Raw genomic sequence first — 16,647 nt, 5'->3', positions numbered from 1 at the left:
GACTGGCACGGACATCACAGGGTCAAGCGCTTGCCAGAAGCCAGGGCTGGATCCTGGCCCCAGAAGAGCCCCTTTGCCCAGGCAGAGCCGGGGCAGCCGTGCTGGGCAGAACTGGGCTGGGGGGGAGGCTGTGCTGCAGAAGTGTTTGCAGACTGGTACCACCTACCCCAGTAACCCCACACCCAGTTACCCCACACCCTGGCTACCCCTGTACCCCAGGTACCCCACACGCCAGGTACCCCATAACCTGGTTACCCCAAACTCCAGTTATGCTGTACCTAAGGTAGCCCTGAGCCCAGGCACCCCAAACTCCAGTTACTTTATAACCCAGGGACCCCATACCCCCATTTCTCCATACTCCAAGTACCCCATACCCCTAAATCTCCATACCCCCAGTACCTCATACCCTGTGTACCCCATACCCCTATTTCTCCATACCCCCAGTACCCCCCACCCTGAGTACCCCTGTTGTGGTTGAACCCCGGCCAGCAGCTCAGCCCCACGCAGCCGCTCGCCCACTTCCCCCCGGTGGGATGGGGGAAAGAATCGGAAGAGTAAAAGCAAGAAAACTCATGGGTTGAGGTAAGGACAGTTTAACAGGTAAAGCAAAAGCCGCACACGCAAGCAAAGCAAAACAAGGAATTCATTCACCACTTCCCATCGGCAGGCGGGTGTTCAGCCATCTCCAGGAAAGCAGGGCTCCATCACGCGTAACGATGACTTGGGAAGACAAACGCCATCACTCCGAACGTCCCCCCCCTTTCTTCTTCTTCCCCCAGCTTTATATGCTGAGCATGACATCGTATAGGATGGAATATCCCTTGGGTCAGCTGTCCCGGCTGGGTCCCCCTCCCAGCTCCTTGTGCACCCCCAGCCTGCTTGCCAGTGGGGTGAGAAGCAGAAAAGGCCTTGACTCTGTGCAAGCACTGCTCCGCAATAAGGAAAACGTCTCTGTGTTATCAACAGTTTTCAGCACAGATCCAAAACATAGCCTCATACCAGCTACTATGAAGAAAATTAACTCTACCCCAGTCAAAACCAGCACAACCCCGTACCCCTAATTCTCCACACTCCCAGTAACCCATACCCTGAGTACCCCCTATCCCTAATCCCCCATACCCAGGGCACCCCATGTTCCGGGTATCCCATACCCCATTTACACCCCCCCCCAAGACCCCCTACACCCCCATTACCCCTTGCCCTGGGGGACGCTCTGCCCTGTCCCCCCCCCACCATGGGCACTGGTCCCACTGACAGCTCCATGGGGCTGCATGCATGCCCACAGCCCCCGCAGCTCGCTGGGACACAGGGCTGGGGTCACCCCCCTGCAGTGGCGGGGTCCCCCCGGCATCTGCCCGAGCCCTGCCTGTACCAGCCCCGGTGCAGGCAGGGGCACAGCACCAGCCCCCACCAGAGACCTCAGCAGCCCAGCGGCCATTCAGCTCCCCCGGATGCTGTTCTGTCACAAACCACATGATTTCCTGGAAAGTCCCACTCTTTGAGAAATGAAACTGTTTGTTTGATTTTAGAGGAAAACTCAAGCTCACTCCCAGCCCAGCGTGTTTTTGCCTGGACAGGGCAGCCCAGGCAGGATGGAGGGCTGCAGCCCACACCGGTTGCCCCGAGCCAGGCAAGCTTGGAAGATATACGTGGCCGTGGTCTTCTGCGTGGTCGTTGTGGTGCCGGCGGTAGTCCTCACCACCATGTTCTGCCAGCTGTCCGCAGACTCCATGATGGCGGGGAATTGCTCGGTGAGGCTGGAGTGGCTGGAGGAGGCGCTGGCTGTCACCAACCGGTCTCTCACCGAAGCCCACCAGCAGTGGGAAGTCTGCAGGAATAAGCTGGTAGGTGCTGGGGTTCTGCTGGCAGGTGGGGGGCTGGGACCCTACGGGGAAACCTGCAGCCCCCCGCCTTGAACTGGGTGCTTTTGGCTGGTGCGAGGGAGCGCCCGAGCCGGAGCCTCCAGCCCCTTCCCTCTGCCGATGCTCAGGGTGAGCTGGAGGAGCAAGCCTCGGAGCTGGAGCAAGCTCTCGCCAGGGTAACCCAGCTGCAAGGTGAGTCCTGGGCAGGGTGAGGGGTCCGGGGGGGGGGGGTCGGCACAGACAACAGCCCCTGGGCTACCCTGACCCCCACCCTTGGGTCACCCCTCATCCCCATCCCCTGAGATACCCGGATCCCTGTCCCCTGGGTCACCTTGATCCTCATCCCATGAGGCTCCTTGATCCCTGTCCCCCTGGGTCATCCTGATCCCTGTCCCCTGGGCCACCCTTATCCCCATCCCAAGACACCCTGATCCCCATCCCCTCAAGTCACTCTCATCCCTGTCCCCTGGGACAACCCTGATCCCGGTCTGCCGTCACCTCCCTGCAGAGGAGAACGGGAAGCTCAAGGCAGCGGTGGCCCAGCAGCAGAATCGGTTGGAGGACCTGGAGAGCAGCAGGTGAGCCCCACGCTCCCCCTCACCACCCCCCAGCCCCACGCTCTGTCACCGACTCTCCCTGTCCCCCCCCCCAGGAACGAGCTCCAGCTGCAGAACGAGCACCTCCAGAAGGAGCTCCAGGACTTGAGGAGCCAGCACTCGGGTGGGAACAGGCTCCCGGCCGCATCCCTCAGCCTCCTGGTTCTCCTCCTCCCTGGGATGCTCCTCCTATGAGCCCAAAGCAGCAGGAACACAGACCTCCGTGATTCCTCGTCCCCTGACGTGGGGCGAGGAGGGACCATCCCCATCCAGCCTGGCAGGGTCTGGGGGTGGCAGCGGGTGCAGTGTCTGCTGCGGGAGCCCGGTGCCCGCTCAGCCCTGTCCTGGGACTGCCTATACCTCCTTGCATGCTTTGCTCACCAAATTCACCCCATTCACCATGGGGACATGATTTCCCTCCAGCCACCAAGGACTGTGCCCAGGGCAAAAGAAGGGGACTGGGGCATGTGCTGGAGGGCACAGAGACATGGCAGGGCTGCCCTGAGTCGAGGGGTCCACAGGCACTTCACGGTTAAGTGATTTTTTTAATAAAATTCAAAAAAAAACTTGCGGAAATCCAGCATTTTGTTGCTCCAGCGCCTCTTGGGGACCCAGAGCCCTGACCCTGCTGCATGGTGGGGATAAGGGGCTGCTGCAGATAGATACCCCTCAGGTAGACTGCAGCCTCAGCATTCCCAACATCCACCGGACCCCAACTGCATCCCTGCTTGTCCCTGCAGCTGTGACCTACGGCCGGGGCGCCGGGGCAGAGCATCCTCCCACCTCCAGCACAAACAAAGTCTATTCTGGGCCGTGACCTGCAAGAAACCACAGCCCAAAGCCGTGTTTGGTGAGAAAAACCCACAAGCGGTAATTACGGCAACCCAGGGAGCGACCTGCCCTGGGGATGCTGGCACATCCCGGGCAGCCGCCGCCGGAGCGGGCGAGCAGTCCCGTGTCCCCCTCCGGCATGGACCCCGCGGTGCCCAAGGCCACCCTGAAGGTGCTGGGACTGTGCGTGATGCTGCTGGTGCTGGTGGCGGCGGTGACGGTCTCGGTGGCTGGTGATGGTGTGGCGCTCAGAGGCGGTGGGGAAGCTACGGGGCTGCCGGGAACGGGCGGCCAACGAGAGCCGGGAACTGGGGAACCGCGTGGCCGAGCTGGAGCGGGAGCGAAACCGGCTGCAGCGGGCGGCGGCGGCGGCCGCACGGGCGGAGGATGCTCTGCGGCGGGAGCTCGCCCAGGCCCGCGGTGACGGCAAGAAGCTCAATGTTAGCCTGGCGTCCTGCCGGGAGCGGGCGGTAGGTGCTGGCCGGGATGGGGGACAAGGGGGTCCTCGGCCAGCCGGCTGCATGCAAGGCGGGGGGAGCGACGTTGGGGTGGAGAGGGGGATCTCTGGGAGAGCTCAGTAGCCAAGACCAGGGTGATGCTTCATCCCTTGGGGGATTTCGACCAGGCTCGTGGAAAGCCCCGGCACTGACGGGAAGGATGCTGCAGATGCGCAGTCCCCGGAGAGCAAAGACTGGCTGCAAAGATGAGCCGGGAAGGGGGAGAAGCGGCCCTGGGATGGGTGGACCGGCAGCACCCCAGGGGTGCATGGCCACCTTCCCGCAAGGGACACCCCAAGAGGGGAGCCCCGGCTGCTCCCGGTCCCTCGGCACAGCCCGGGTCCTGCCGTCCCCCTGCCCGGGTGCCCGTGCCCAGCCAGGGGCAGCTATTCTTAGCTGTGACCAAGCTGCTCCACGCACATATAATTACCCCCGTCCCAAAGCAGCAGCGGAGGCCGGAGCCGGTGCGGAGCTGCCATTTCTCTCCTCCCAGGTATTTTTAGCTGCGGCCCTGGCTGGGAAAAGGCCTGGCCCCAGCACCGCGGCCGCAACCCGGAGGAAGAGCCGGGTCCCACCGCCCCTCCGGGGCTCATCCGGCCCGAACAATGGCCCGGAGAGGCTGGAAAAGTGCTCCCACTTCCCGGGGCTGGCGCCGGGATTGGGGTTGGGCTGTGCAGCCCCTTGGGGACCCGACTGGGGGGGAGCCCCATCCCCTCTCAGGCACCGGGGATGCCATTCACGGGGCGCTTGGGTGACCTGGGGCTCCTGCGACATCCCTGGTGCGCCAGCATCCTCACCGAGCTTGCGCTGAGCCATCCCTCCAGGGAAGAGGGATTTTCCCCCAAATCCATGTCCCTACCCCTTCGAGAAATATAACGGGGGGACCTAAGGCCACCAGAAGCATGGGGGGGACAGCTTGGGGACGCGGGGTGGTGGTGAGGAGGGTCAGACCTCCAGCAGCAGACGAAGAGACGGGAGAACGCTGCCCACCCCTGTCCCCACGCCGCCGTGTCCCCTCTCCCCAGGCCAGGCTGGAGGCCAACGTGACGGCGCTGGGGAACGAGGTGCTGGCCCTGCGGCGTGAGCGGGCTGAACTGGCCCACGGCAAAGCGGCTCTGCAAGGTGAGCTCCATCCCCCCGGGAGCAGCGGCGTGGGGCGCAGGTCCACCCGTCACCCCCGCTCAAGCAGCTCACCCGGCGGTCCCCCAGCCCTTTGGGCAATGCCCGGGTGACCCCCGCTTGCCCCCTTCGTCCCGCAGAGGAGTTGGCGCAGGGCAAGGAGAAGGCGCTGGGGCTGCGGCAGCGGCTGGAGGCGGCGGTGGAGCAGCAGCGAGCGCTGCGGGCTCGCGGGGAGCAATGCGAGGCCCGACAGAGAGAGCTCGAAGCCACCCTGTAAGGTCCTTGTCGTCCCCCCCCCTTTCCATGGGCTGGGGACCCCCAGAGCACCCACCCTCCCAAACCAACCCAGCCCCACACCCAGCCCCTCCACCACCCTGCCCTGTCCCTCTCTTCCCATGGGGACACTCCGTCCCCCCCATCCCGGGGACAGGGACACCCCCCTCACGCCACGCCGCTCTCCCCACAGACGGGACTACGCGGCCGAGGTCGACGCGCTGCGGCGGCGGCGGGCGAGGGGACCGAGCGACCGGGCGCAGGTGCCCCCCCGTCCCGGTACTTTCTGTGGGTGCTGGCCTACCTGCAGGGCTTGGGAAGGGGGGGGACACGACCTCAGCATTGGTTTGGGGAGGGGGCTTCGCCGGTGCGGCCAGCCTGGGTGCTCATGGCCGCTCTTCCCGGCAGGTGCCATCGTCACCCGGTGTCCCCAGGGGAGCAGGACCCGGGGGCTGTGTGGGGACTCACTCCCCTGCTCTCTCCTCTTTTGCAGGAAAGGCTGAAGCCCCACAACCCCCCCGACCCCCTCCCTGCCTGGGGCTGGGGGCCGGACCCCCCCCCCCCCCAACCCCAACGCCCAGCCCATCATTCCCAGTCCCACAGCGCCCCTTAGCACTGGGACCCAGCAGCGGCTCAGCCCTGACTGGAGCCAGCGTGTCCAGATGAACGATGCTGGCGGTCACCGTGTGCCTTCCTGCTACCCTGTGTCCCGATGGCACCCTGTATCCCGATACCACCACGTGTCCCGATGCTGTCGCCTATCGTGATGCTGCCGTGCGTCCCGATGCCACAGCCGGAGCAGGACGGCAGGACCAGAGGGGTCGGTTGTCCGGCTTTTTTTGAGTTTTAGCTCAACCAAGGGATGGTTTCCCCCACCAACTTTTTGGAGCTGCTCCTTAATCAGCTCCAGGGTTCAATGCCACGCTCCCAGCACGCTCCAGAAACTGGGAACACTGGGCAGGTGTTTGGGCAATAAAGGCTGCTCTGCTCACCGGGACGTCTCCCTGTGCCACCAGCTCAGCCATCCCCAGAGCCCTGCTCAGTCACCGCACACCCCCCCGGACTTTAACCGGGCTCTGCCACCGCGGTGCCAGCGGCTGCCAGGACAGGACCCGGCTCTGCCAGGGACCCCACAGGCACCCTGGGGTGGGGGGGGGAGCCCAGCCGGGGGTACGGGGCCGAGGCGGGGAAGAGGGGAACGGGGATCATCAGCTGCTGCTGTTTTGCAGTCGCTTCCCGGCATCTTTGATCCGCTTTGAAGAAAGTTTCCAGGAAAGTTGCAGATTTTCCTGCCGTCGCGGTATCCTGTGCAGAGGGCAGGCAGGCTGCGCGCAGGCATCCGGCCTCCTCCTGCCTGCGCTTTCCATGGGACATTGCCCCCCGTGCCCCTCGCTGCCCCCCCCCCCCCCCCGTCCTGGCTTGGGGGCCGGGGAAGGTGCTGGCAGGCGGTTTTCCAGGTGAAAGTGCCTCTGCGAGATGACCCCCGGTTGTGTCGGGGGGGTCCCCGGGCTGCAGAGCCCATGGAGGGGGGACAAGCCCCATTCCCATACCCCAAACCCAGTGGTCCCAAAGTGGAGACCCCAGCCCCCCCAGCAACTTGGGACAGGGAGGGGAACTGGGTAGAGCCATTCCCATGGCCTGACCTCAACGCAGCGCCAGTCCTCAGCATGGGAAAGCTTAATTATAGCTGGGAGGCTAATGGGAAAATGGGACAGAGGCAGGGTCTGCAGCCCGGGGGGGGGGCCGGATACCCCGTCGGGATGCCCGGTGACCCCGGGAGGCTGCGGGGAGCCCATGGGGCGAGATGCCAGAGGGAGCATCTGACCAGCAAAGCCACTGGCATGTCGGGGTCCTGGGGTCAGGGGTCCGGCAGAGCCCTGGCAGTGTCCCTGCTGTGGGGCCAGGGGGGGCCGGGGGGGTGACTCACCGTTATTTGCAGCTCAGGAAGGAAACGGCAGTAGCTGAGAATGGATTCAGGACCGACACCATCCCGACCATCGCAGACGCTTCCCGGTCCCCAGGGACCACGGCACAGCCAGAAGGCAGGAAACAGCAAGCGGCTCGGGGTCAGCGCCCGGCGTGGCCCCACACCTCGGCCCCCCCCAGCCAGCCCCCCCCAAGCCCTGGCTAGGCATCCTGCAGAGCTGGGGGGTGTCCCGGGCACAGTCAGCCCCTCCACCGCTCCATGTGCTCGGCCGGGGCTTCCTTGGCACCCTGGGGACGTGGCAGTGCCGCAGGTGGGCACAGAAAGGTCTGGATTTGCCCCTTGCTCCCTTCCACCGGCTGCTCTCTGCCCAGCAGAGATGTCCCCGGCAGGGAACAGAGACCAGGAGCAGCTCCCCGGGCCCCGTGGCAGGATGGTGGCTCTGTGGGGTGACAGCACCCATGGGAGCTGCAGCCACAGGTTCCCACCAGTGGCTTCATCCCACGTCACCCACCCCAGCCCACTGCCAACCCTACTTGCAAGCCAGGGCCTGGCCACATCCTTCCCCTGCCTGCGAGCTGCAGGAGAGCAGACGTAGAGCATCAGTCCCTGCGCGCCACCAACCCGGCGAGCAGCGGGGTCCACTGGTGACTCACGTGCCACCATCCCACCACGAGGACGTGGTGCCAGGACCACCCCCGGGGTGCCCGGTGCAGGCGGTGGGATCCTCCTCCATCACCCACCAGTGAGCGCGGGCAGCCACAGCCCACCCTGCCTGCCCCGGGGGACTCGTTCCCTGGGCATCCCCAGCGCCTGCCGTGCCGGGGGCTATTTTGGGGTGAGAGCCGGTCCCGGGGGAGCGCTGAGCCCCGGCACAGGGAGGGGGAGCAGGGTCCCACGCTTCACCCCCCTCTGTTAGCAATCGGGAACAATAGTCCTCCCGCAAACAGAAGCTGCATCGTGATAACCCGGGAGGTCTGAGGCATCCGGAGAGGCAGGAAGGAGCCCAGCAGAAGGAAATATTAAATGCAGCAATATAAACACGGCGGCGGGAGCGAGCTCCACCCCGGCGCGGCCCCGTTGAAAGGGGCTGTCGCGGGGTGGGGTGCGCAGAGCATCGGTGGGATGGAGAAGAGCAGCTACGCCATGGCCAAGTTTGGTCTGGAAGCCAAGGAAGCGATGCCCAAGCGGGACTGTGGTTTTTATGTGAAGTATATCTTTCTCTTCACCTCCCTCATCCAATTCCTCATCATCCTGGGGCTGGTGCTGTTCATGGTGTACGGCAACGCGCAGGCGGGCACCGACACGCACCTTCGGCTGCTGGAGGAGCAGCTGCAGGATCGCTACAACAAGATCATCACCCTCAGCGGGAGGAACATGAACCTGACACGCACCCTCAACGCCACCCTCAAGGAGAAGCAAGGGCTGCAGGTCCTCGCCCAGAAGGTGCAACGGGACCTGGATAAGTGCAATAGCACCCAGGGTCCCAACCCCATCCCCAAGGTGAGCCCCCCCCCCCCTTCCCCGGGGAAGGAAGGAAAAGCCCCCCGGGAACTGGGGGCAGCAACCCACCCATGGGTGCTGGGGGCTGTGGGGAGCTGGGACCTTGCTTCAGCCCCGCAAGCTTCAGCAGGGATGGATGGGGGGGGCAGAGCCTGCTGGCCATGCTGACATGCCCCCCCCAGCCCCGGGGGGGCTCTCAGCCCTGGCATTCCAGAGGCAGCCACTGGCCGAGGGGGTTCCATTCTCACAGCCCCCCTCCTCATCCTCCTCAACCCCCTGCCCTCACCAGCCCCCAGCGCTCTCACCACCTCCTGGGGGGAGCGAGGCGATGCTGGGGGGGGGGGGTGTCCTTGCGGGATGCTCTGACCCCCCCTCCTCTTCCTCCCCTTACCTCAGCTGCAGGAGATGATGAAGATCATCTTCTACCAGAAGATAAAGCTGGACGAGTGCCACATGACCATCAGCGTCATCAATGCCAGCTGCAGTGGTAAGGGACCCCCCCCCGGGCTGTCCCCCCACCCTGGGCATCCCCCTCCCAGCCCCCTGGGGACCCCCAGCACCCCTTGGGGACCCACCGCAGGCTGTGCAGGGGGTCTGCCCCCTCCCCGGGCCAGGCAGGGGTGTCACCCCAAGATGTAGGGTGGGAGTTAGTGGTGGTGGTGAGGAAACCATGCACCCCAATCCTGTGACCCCCCCTCCTCCCTCCAGCCGAGAAGGCGCTGCTGCGGAACCAGCTGGACCAGACAGCCCTGGCCAAGAAGGAGCTGGAGGAAAACTGCCGCAAAGCAGGTGCCACGCTGACCAAAGCCACCCAGGAGCAGGAGAGCTGCCAGCGGGACTTGCTCAACACCAGGATCGCCTGCGAGCCTGCCAAATCCAACCTGGATCTGCTGAAGCACGAGTGCAGATCCTTGAGGTCCGACATGAACTACTTCTTCCAGCGCATCAAGGGCTTGGCCGTCCCGTACAGCTGCAGCGACGTCAACGAGCAGGTCACCTGGTTGACGCAGCAGACGGAGGGGCTTTTCCTCTGGCAGCAAGAACGGGAGACCAAATACATGGGGAAAAGCGTCTGTGACATGAACATGCTCCAGTGTCGCATCAACTGCTCCAGGGAGAAGCAGGACTTGGACAAGCGGCTGCAGGATGCTGAGAAACAGGTCAAGGGCAACCAGGAGGAAAAGAAGAAGCTGCTGGTGGAGAAGGAGCAGCTCAGCAAGGAGCTGGAGGAGAAGAGCAAAGCCGCCGCGCAGGCTGGGTACCTCAAGGACCAGCTCAACATCTGCATGGGCTCCAAGGTGAGGGAGCTGCCGGGACACGGGGACATCCCTGGGCACCCTCCGTGGCCGTGCCGGGAGCACACGAGGCTGGGCACGTACCTTTTTCTTTTGCACGTGCCCTTCTGCAAACGCACCTCGGCACGGGCGTTTTCTTTTGCGCGTGCACTTTCTTTTGCACGCGCACTTTTGCACACACATACTTTCTTTCGCAAACACATACTTTCTTTTGCAAACACGCTTCTGCACGGCTGCGAGTACACCCCAGGCACGGACAAGCCACCGCAGCACCCTCGGGCGCCCTTCGCCCAGAGGTGCCGTGCCGCGCGGGCCAGCGGTGCCGGCGCTGACCACGACCGTCCGCTCTCCTCCGCAGATGGACACCTTCTTCGACATCACGGGCTCACGGGTGCTGGGCAGCAGCGGGCGGCCGGGACCCTTTGCCAGCACCGGCTCCTACGCGGATGCTCTGAGGAACCAGGGCATCTTCGGGAATATGGGTGAGTCCTGGGGAGGGGGGTGGGGGACTCGCTGGGGACCACTGATCCCCCCCCCACCGGTGCCCAGCCCAGCTCAGGGCCCGCTCCTCCGTCCCACCAGGCAAAATCAACGTGGAGGAGATCCAGCGGACGGTGCAGAAGATCGTGGAGCAGTACACGTCCACCCTGAAGAACGCCAGGTGAGGGGGGCCAGCGCGGGAGCCTGCGGGCTTTGGGGGGGCGGGGAGGTGAAGGCGGCTGGGGGCACTGGAGGCGAGTGGTGCTGGGGGCCTGATCCTGCCCTCTCCGCAGCGGCTAACGGCCGAGCGGCGTACAGAAAACGGCGGCGAGGGGCTCGAGGACAAGCCCAGGAGGTGCTTCCCACGGCATGGATGGCAAAACCCGACCGGGAGCGAGTGGCCGGCGCCACTGCCATCCTCCCCCCGCCCCTGGGTGGGGTGGGGGGGCCACCAGCATGGCAGGAGCCAGGGCCACCCTCCCCTGTCCCCTTCCCCGAGCCCCCACGTTCGTCCTCTCCCACGCGCTCGCCTCCCCTGCGCATGTACCCGTATGCTTGGAGACGGGGCGGTCGGCAGCTGTAAATAGAGCCGGCCCTGAGCACCGACACAGCTCACCGCATGTGTGTCTAAATGCCTACGGGGGGGATGCAGAGGCCACGGCCGGGATGGGGAGCGGGAACATCCCGTCCCGGCTTCACGCGCCCCTCGGGGGTGGGAAGCGTGCGAGGCCGAGCGAGCGGGAAGCCCTTGGCCGCCGGACCCTGGCGGTCGCATCCTGCCACCGAGGCCCCTCCGCACGCCGGGACATGGGGCCGGGGTGCAGCGGCGGGCACAGGACGCGCCGAGTGCGGTGATTAATCGCCAGCTGCCGCTTGCTGATTTATAGCCGTGCTTCCCACTCCTTCCTGTTGAATGAGCTTTTCCTGCCTGTCAGGCTGCCCGCACGCCATCCCCTGCCAGCACCCCATCGGCGGCACATAGTGCTCCCGGGACATCCCCATCCCCATCCAGCACCCCCAGATCCCACATGGGTCCCCCCCAAGTGCCATTCGGGTCCCCCAGGCTGCATCCCTCCCGGGATACAGGCAGCCACATGCTCCTGCCACCCTCCGCTGCCCAAGGATGGGAATGCCACCCGGTCTCTTCCCAGCCCCTGGAAAAGCACAGTGCCGGGGTGGGATGGGGGGGTGACAGAGGGACTCCCCCACTGTCCCAGCTGCCCCCACGCAGCCTGGCTGTGGGACCGGGGAGACCCGCTCGCTGCCAGAGGATTTCCTGGAGCTCCGTGATAAATAATCTCGGAGCACCAGGCGCTTCCGGAGCCTGGGAGAACCAACTGGGGGGCGGGGGTGGTCCCTGGGGAGTCCCCACCTTTGGGGTTGCAGTGCCCAAAGCTGCCAAGTGGGTGCAAGACCTGGGGGGAATCCCATGGCTCCCCAGACTGGGGCTGTGCCCCAGGGGTCCCAAGACCCCCACCGGGGCTGGGGGTGCACTCGGGGTGCCAGGACAGACCCACCAGGATGCTGAGCCCCACATCCCCCACGCCACAGCACAGGGAGGGGATGCCCCAGGGGGGAAGCCCGGGGTGGCTTTTCCCTTCCAGACACTCCAGTTCCTTGTTTGTCCTCCTGGCCAGGAAACGGGGCCTCTCCCAGTGTTTTTTTCCATGCCTGGGGCTCGGGACACGCTCCCCCCCGGCCAGGAAAACACCGCAGCCCGGCATGGGGACGCCGAGCCCCGGGGACCAGGGAGGGGGAAGGACGCCAGAGCCGCCGAAGGCACCACGGTTTAATACCAGGACGGAGCCAAAAGCTCCCCTGCTCGCAGTCCTCTCAACGCCGGTGGCACGGCAGCCGGGGGACCCCCGCCACCCCGCTGCACCCCTCACTTGCCAACGCAGAAGTCCCTGAAGATGATGTCGAGGACATCCTCGGCGCCCACGTGGCCGGTGATCCGGCCCAGATGCCGCCGCGCCAACCGCAGCTGCTCGGCCGCCAGCCCCAGGTCCTGCCGGCGTTCCCGGCTGTAACGTGCCAGCGCCGTCACGCAGTCGCCCAAGTGGAGGCTGTGCCGGCTCTGCGTCAGGCTGGGCGAGCCTGCCAGGGGGTCTCCGCACCTGGGGGCCGGGGAGGAGGGAGAAACCAGCCTGGAGCACCCCTCCGAGCTGGGACGGGGTGGCCGACGTCCCCGCGCCTTCTCCGTGCCCCCACACACTCACAGCCGCGCCAGCTGCCGCGCCAGCAGCTCCAGGAGGTGGTCGAGCCCCTCGCCCGTCTTGCAGGAGAGGAGGGCGGCGGGGGGCACAGGGTGTCCCTGGGTGCAGGCGTCGCGTAGGGTCCCCCCGCCCCCCTGCAGCAGGTCGGCCTTGTTGAGCACCAGGATGCAGGGGGGGGGCAGTGGGGGGCAGCAGGGACCCCACGGCAGCCCCCAGCCCGGCCGGCTCGGCGGGCACCGCCGCGGCGTCCAGCACGGCCAGCACCAGGTCTGCTTGCCGCAGCCTGAGGGGCGGGGGGCGGCAGGGTAAGGCAAGGGGCCGCATCCTGCCGCCTCCCAGTCATCCCAGCCCCTGTGGTGGGGGGTACCCCCAGCCCGGCCTCCCCCAGCCTCACCGGTCTCGTGCGCGGCTGACCCCCTCCTGCTCGACGGGGTCGGTGGCATCGCGGAGCCCGGCCGTGTCGCTCAGCACCAAGGGGTAACCGCCGACGTTCAGCGCCACCTCCACCACGTCCCGCGTCGTCCCCGCCACCGGCGACACGATGGCTGCCGGACGCTGGCCTGGGGGGGAAACAACACGACACGGGGCTCAGGGGACGATGCCAGGGACCCCCCCCCCCCCGCCCTTTTGGCATCGGGGACGGTGGCTGCCGTCCCCGGGGAGGGGGAACCTCATCCAGGCTGCGCGCAGCCCCCCTGCGCCCCACTCACACAGCAGGTTGAGCAGGCTGCTTTTGCCCACGTTGGGGGGGCCGGCGATGACGGCGTGAACCCCACCGCGGAGCAGCTCCCCGCGGCGCCCGTCCCGCAGGTGGGCACCGATCTCCTGCTCCAGCTCCCGCACGGTGGCATCCACTGCGGGGAGAGAGCGGGGGGCACGCGGTGGTGGTGGGGGGACAGGAGGGACAGGGTGTCTGAGTCCCACCCCCGACCCTGCCAGCCCTCACCTTGGGACAAGACCTCTTCCTCCACGTTGTCATCTTCACTGAAGTCGATGTAGGCTTCAAGGTGGGCAAGAGCCTGGGCGGTGCGGGGGGGTCGGTGGGGACAGCCCAGCCCCGTGTCCCCAAGCCACCAGGCACCAGCGGAGGACCCAAGGCGGCCGGATCCGAGCCCACACCCCCACAAACCCTTACCTGGGTGAGGGTCTCGCTCCAGCGCTGGTAGAGCCGTCCCAGCTCGCCCTCCATCTGCCGCAGCGCCTGCCGCCGCTGGGCCTCCGTCTCTGCCCGGATCAGGTCCCCCAGCCCCTCGGCCGCCGTCAGGTCCAGCTTCCCGCGGCGGAAGGCTCGGCGCGTGAACTCCCCGGGCTCGGCGGGACGCAACCCGGGCAAGCGCCCTGCCAGCCCCGGGGTGAGCCCCTTTCCCTGAGCTGGAGGTACCCTCCGGTAGCACCCCGGGGAGCAGGAGCCAAGGGGAGGGGGGGGGGGGGGGGGAGAGGAACGGGGGGAGCCTCACCCAGCGCCCGCAGCACCCCGCTCACCACCGCCGGCCCGCCGTGCACGTGCAGCTCGGCGCAGTCCTCCCCGGTGAAACTCTGGGGACCTGCAGAGCCGGGGGCACGGCTTGGATGGGCACCAATCCCACCGCCGCGAGCTGCTCCCCGGCCGGATCCGGCGTACCCCATCCCTTCCCCTCCCGTGGCAGCATGCATGCCTCTGACCCCCAGGGGGTTTTTGCGGGGGTTCGGGAGAGACCCCCTGCTAGCAGCTGTACTGCAGCTATATACGATCGGTGGCACAGGGGCCAGCGTCGACCCAGGACCATCCCCACCGGCATCCGCACCCAGCCGGCTTCACGGTGCCGGGGAAGCCGAGAGGGGCTGTGCCGGGGAACCAAGACCCCCACCGGGCACCGAGCCACGATGTCACCCCTACCTGCGAACCAGACGACGAGGCCGCGGTCCAGGGGCTCGGCGGTGGCGGGGTCTCGGATGCGTCGCAGGGCCAAGACGCGGGGTGGGGGCAGCTCGGGGCGCCCGGTGAGGCTCTGCAGGGCCCCGCGGCTGCCCGGTCCGCTGGTACGGATAACGGCCACCCCACAGCGCCCGTGTCCCGAGGAGACGGCGAAGATGGTGTCCCCCCACGCCGCGGTGCACAGGCGCTGCGCCCACCTGCGAGGGGGCAGGCAGCCCGGAGAAGGGGTGCAGGGGTCCCCTCTCCACGCCCCCCAGATGGGCCAGAGAGGGTGCAGGGATTTGCAAGCCCCCCATTTACCCCCCCGGGACCCCTCCCCCTGCACCCCACAGACCCAAGGGGGCTCCCACTGGGCTCTGGGGTGCAGACCCCTCCTGCCTGTGCCCCCCCCCCCACCTCAAGGGCCAGGGGTGCAGCCCTTCTTTCTGCACTCCCCCACCCCAGCTTGCACCCCTCCCCGTGCACCCCACCAGGCCCAGGGCGGGCAGGCAGGGTGCAGGGGTGCACCCCTCTCCCCCCCGCAGCCCCCCCCCTCCTCCCTGCATCCCCCCCCCCCCCCCACTCCTGAAAGTGCAGCCCCCCTCCTCCCTGCACACCCCCTCCCCATGCGCGCCCCCTCCCCTCTGGGGTGCATCCCCACCCCACACACCCCCAAAGGCATCAAGGTGCACCCCCCCCTTTCCCTCTGCACCCCCCCACCCCCCAAAATAAGGGTGCACCCCCTCCCCAAGCGCTCCCCCTCCCCGTGCACCACGGCTACCCCAAGGTACCTCCACCCCCAGGCGCACCCCCTCCCGTACACCCCCTCCCCAGAGGCCGGGGTACCCCCACCCCGGGGTACCCCCCACCCCTGGGTGCTCCCACCTGCGCCCCGCCGCGCTCAGCGCCCTCCGCAGCGCCATGAGCCCCCGGCGGCCTCAGCTTAGGCGCCTCGCCCCGCCCATCCTCGCGCGTCGATTGGCCAGCGCTCCGACGAGGGGCGGGCTTCATGGGGGAGATCCCGTTTCTGATTGGTCAGTCCCCCAGGAGGGACGTCGCGGCGCTTGAAGCTCGGTAGGAGCCGAGCGCTTCCGCCCGGCTCCATCGTGGGGGTCCGTGTCCCCGTCCCCGTGTGTCCCCCCCCGGGCTCCCTCCCTACCCCCCCCCCCCGGGGGGTTCCCCCAGGTATTGCGGTGGTGCAACCCTGCGGGTGCGGGGCCGGGCGGGAGCCGGACACCCGCGCCCCCCGGCTGCACCCTAAAAATAACCCCCAGCACCGCAGGACCCTGAGCTGGGGGGTCCCCGTGTCCGGGGCGGGGGGGTGGGGGCCAGCACCCGTGTCCCCCCATGGCAGAGCCCACCCCTGCCCCGTCCCTGTCTTATCATCCCCTCTGCACCCACTGGTGTCCCCGTCCCGCGGGGGTGGGAGTTCCCTTGCTCCCCCCTCCGACACAGGCTGTCCAGGAGCATTTGGGATTTTTGGGGTCCCCCGCTCACCCTGGGGGGGGTCCCTGCGCTGGGCACCCCCACACCCCGAGATGACTTAGCCCCGGCTCCGCACCCACCCAAAGCAGAGCTGCTCTTCCCCCAGGGAACCCCCACCACATCCCGGGGGTCTCACCCCCCCAGCGGGGGCCAGGGCTGACCCCTGACCTGCGGCCTGGGGGTTCCCACAAGCTGCCCCCCCCCCCGTGTGCACCGGGAGGGGCCCGCAGCCGCCCGCGGCCTCGCTGCTCCGTGAACCATAGAAATTTTCCCCGAGCAGCATCACGGCACCATACCCGCTCCCCATCCTGCCCCCCCAAACCCTCCCCATCTTGCCCCCCCATCCCTGCCCGGAGCTGGGGGTCCCCATCCCTGTCCCCATCCCATCCCCTCCTGCTCAGGGCCCAAGGTTTTTTGGGGGGGGGACATACAAGCCAGCCGATGCACAGGGGTTGGGGTACGAGCAGGCAGGACAATGGGGTCCCCCCTGCTCTGGGGGGGTCTCCCCCCACGGCCCCCAAAATCTCGGCTCAGTATGCAGTGGGTTGGGGTCGGCTGAGAGCCTGGGGAGGGCTGCGGGTCGCTGCGGTGGTGGCGGGGGGGGACACACACGGGGGGTGGCCATGCAGACAAAGGCGCCGGAGCAGGGAGGAGCGAGCAGCAGCATGGCCG

The 16,647-nt window shown here is 67.2% G+C and overlaps 3 protein-coding genes across 3 annotated transcripts; 2 read left to right on the top strand and 1 right to left on the bottom strand.

The window, feature by feature from the left end:
• Nucleotides 1–3,457: 3,457 nt before the first annotated feature.
• On the top strand, nucleotides 3,458–6,238 carry LOC128148146 (differentially expressed in FDCP 6 homolog). The gene is made up of 5 exons (XM_052801659.1): nucleotides 3,458–3,759; nucleotides 4,812–4,908; nucleotides 5,046–5,178; nucleotides 5,372–5,441; nucleotides 5,672–6,238. The coding sequence occupies exons 1-5, from the start codon at nucleotides 3,526–3,528 to the stop codon at nucleotides 5,789–5,791; spliced, it is 654 nt and encodes a 217-aa protein (XP_052657619.1). The 5' UTR covers nucleotides 3,458–3,525; the 3' UTR covers nucleotides 5,792–6,238.
• Nucleotides 6,239–7,968: 1,730 nt separating this feature from the next.
• On the top strand, nucleotides 7,969–10,990 carry PLVAP (plasmalemma vesicle associated protein). Its single transcript, XM_052802088.1, has 6 exons — nucleotides 7,969–8,605; nucleotides 9,002–9,092; nucleotides 9,314–9,903; nucleotides 10,259–10,382; nucleotides 10,483–10,561; nucleotides 10,674–10,990. Exons 1-6 carry the CDS (start codon nucleotides 8,129–8,131, stop codon nucleotides 10,678–10,680), a joined length of 1,368 nt encoding a protein of 455 aa, XP_052658048.1. The 5' UTR covers nucleotides 7,969–8,128; the 3' UTR covers nucleotides 10,681–10,990.
• A 1,159-nt stretch (nucleotides 10,991–12,149) lies between these two features.
• Nucleotides 12,150–15,462, bottom strand: GTPBP3 (GTP binding protein 3, mitochondrial). The gene is given in 10 exon segments (XM_052802087.1): nucleotides 12,150–12,497; nucleotides 12,600–12,767; nucleotides 12,769–12,879; nucleotides 12,991–13,156; nucleotides 13,307–13,450; nucleotides 13,543–13,615; nucleotides 13,732–13,934; nucleotides 14,054–14,140; nucleotides 14,473–14,708; nucleotides 15,376–15,462. Coding segments are annotated over 10 exon segments (1,458 nt in total). The 5' UTR covers nucleotides 15,414–15,462; the 3' UTR covers nucleotides 12,150–12,265.
• Between the last annotated feature and the right edge of the window lie 1,185 nt (nucleotides 15,463–16,647).

Source organism: Harpia harpyja, chromosome 11 (genome assembly GCF_026419915.1).
Source record: "Harpia harpyja isolate bHarHar1 chromosome 11, bHarHar1 primary haplotype, whole genome shotgun sequence".
Taxonomy (NCBI): Eukaryota; Metazoa; Chordata; class Aves; order Accipitriformes; family Accipitridae; genus Harpia; species Harpia harpyja.
This window is presented reverse-complemented; position numbering and strand designations above follow the sequence as displayed.

What these genes read in the sequence shown, in the direction of transcription:
- LOC128148146 (XM_052801659.1), top strand. Translation starts at nt 3,526, where the DNA reads ATGGTGTGGCGCTCAGAGGCGGTGGGGAAGCTACGGGGCTGCCGGGAA. An exon ending in CGTCCTGCCGGGAGCGGGCG is followed by an intron (nt 3,760 to 4,811) that starts GTAGGTGCTGGC and finishes CCCTCTCCCCAG; the next exon opens with GCCAGGCTGGAGGCCAACGT. An exon ending in CGGCAAAGCGGCTCTGCAAG is followed by an intron (nt 4,909 to 5,045) that starts GTGAGCTCCATC and finishes TTCGTCCCGCAG; the next exon opens with AGGAGTTGGCGCAGGGCAAG.
- PLVAP (XM_052802088.1), top strand. Translation starts at nt 8,129, where the DNA reads ATGCAGCAATATAAACACGGCGGCGGGAGCGAGCTCCACCCCGGCGCG. An exon ending in GTCCCAACCCCATCCCCAAG is followed by an intron (nt 8,606 to 9,001) that starts GTGAGCCCCCCC and finishes CCCTTACCTCAG; the next exon opens with CTGCAGGAGATGATGAAGAT. An exon ending in CATCAATGCCAGCTGCAGTG is followed by an intron (nt 9,093 to 9,313) that starts GTAAGGGACCCC and finishes TCCTCCCTCCAG; the next exon opens with CCGAGAAGGCGCTGCTGCGG.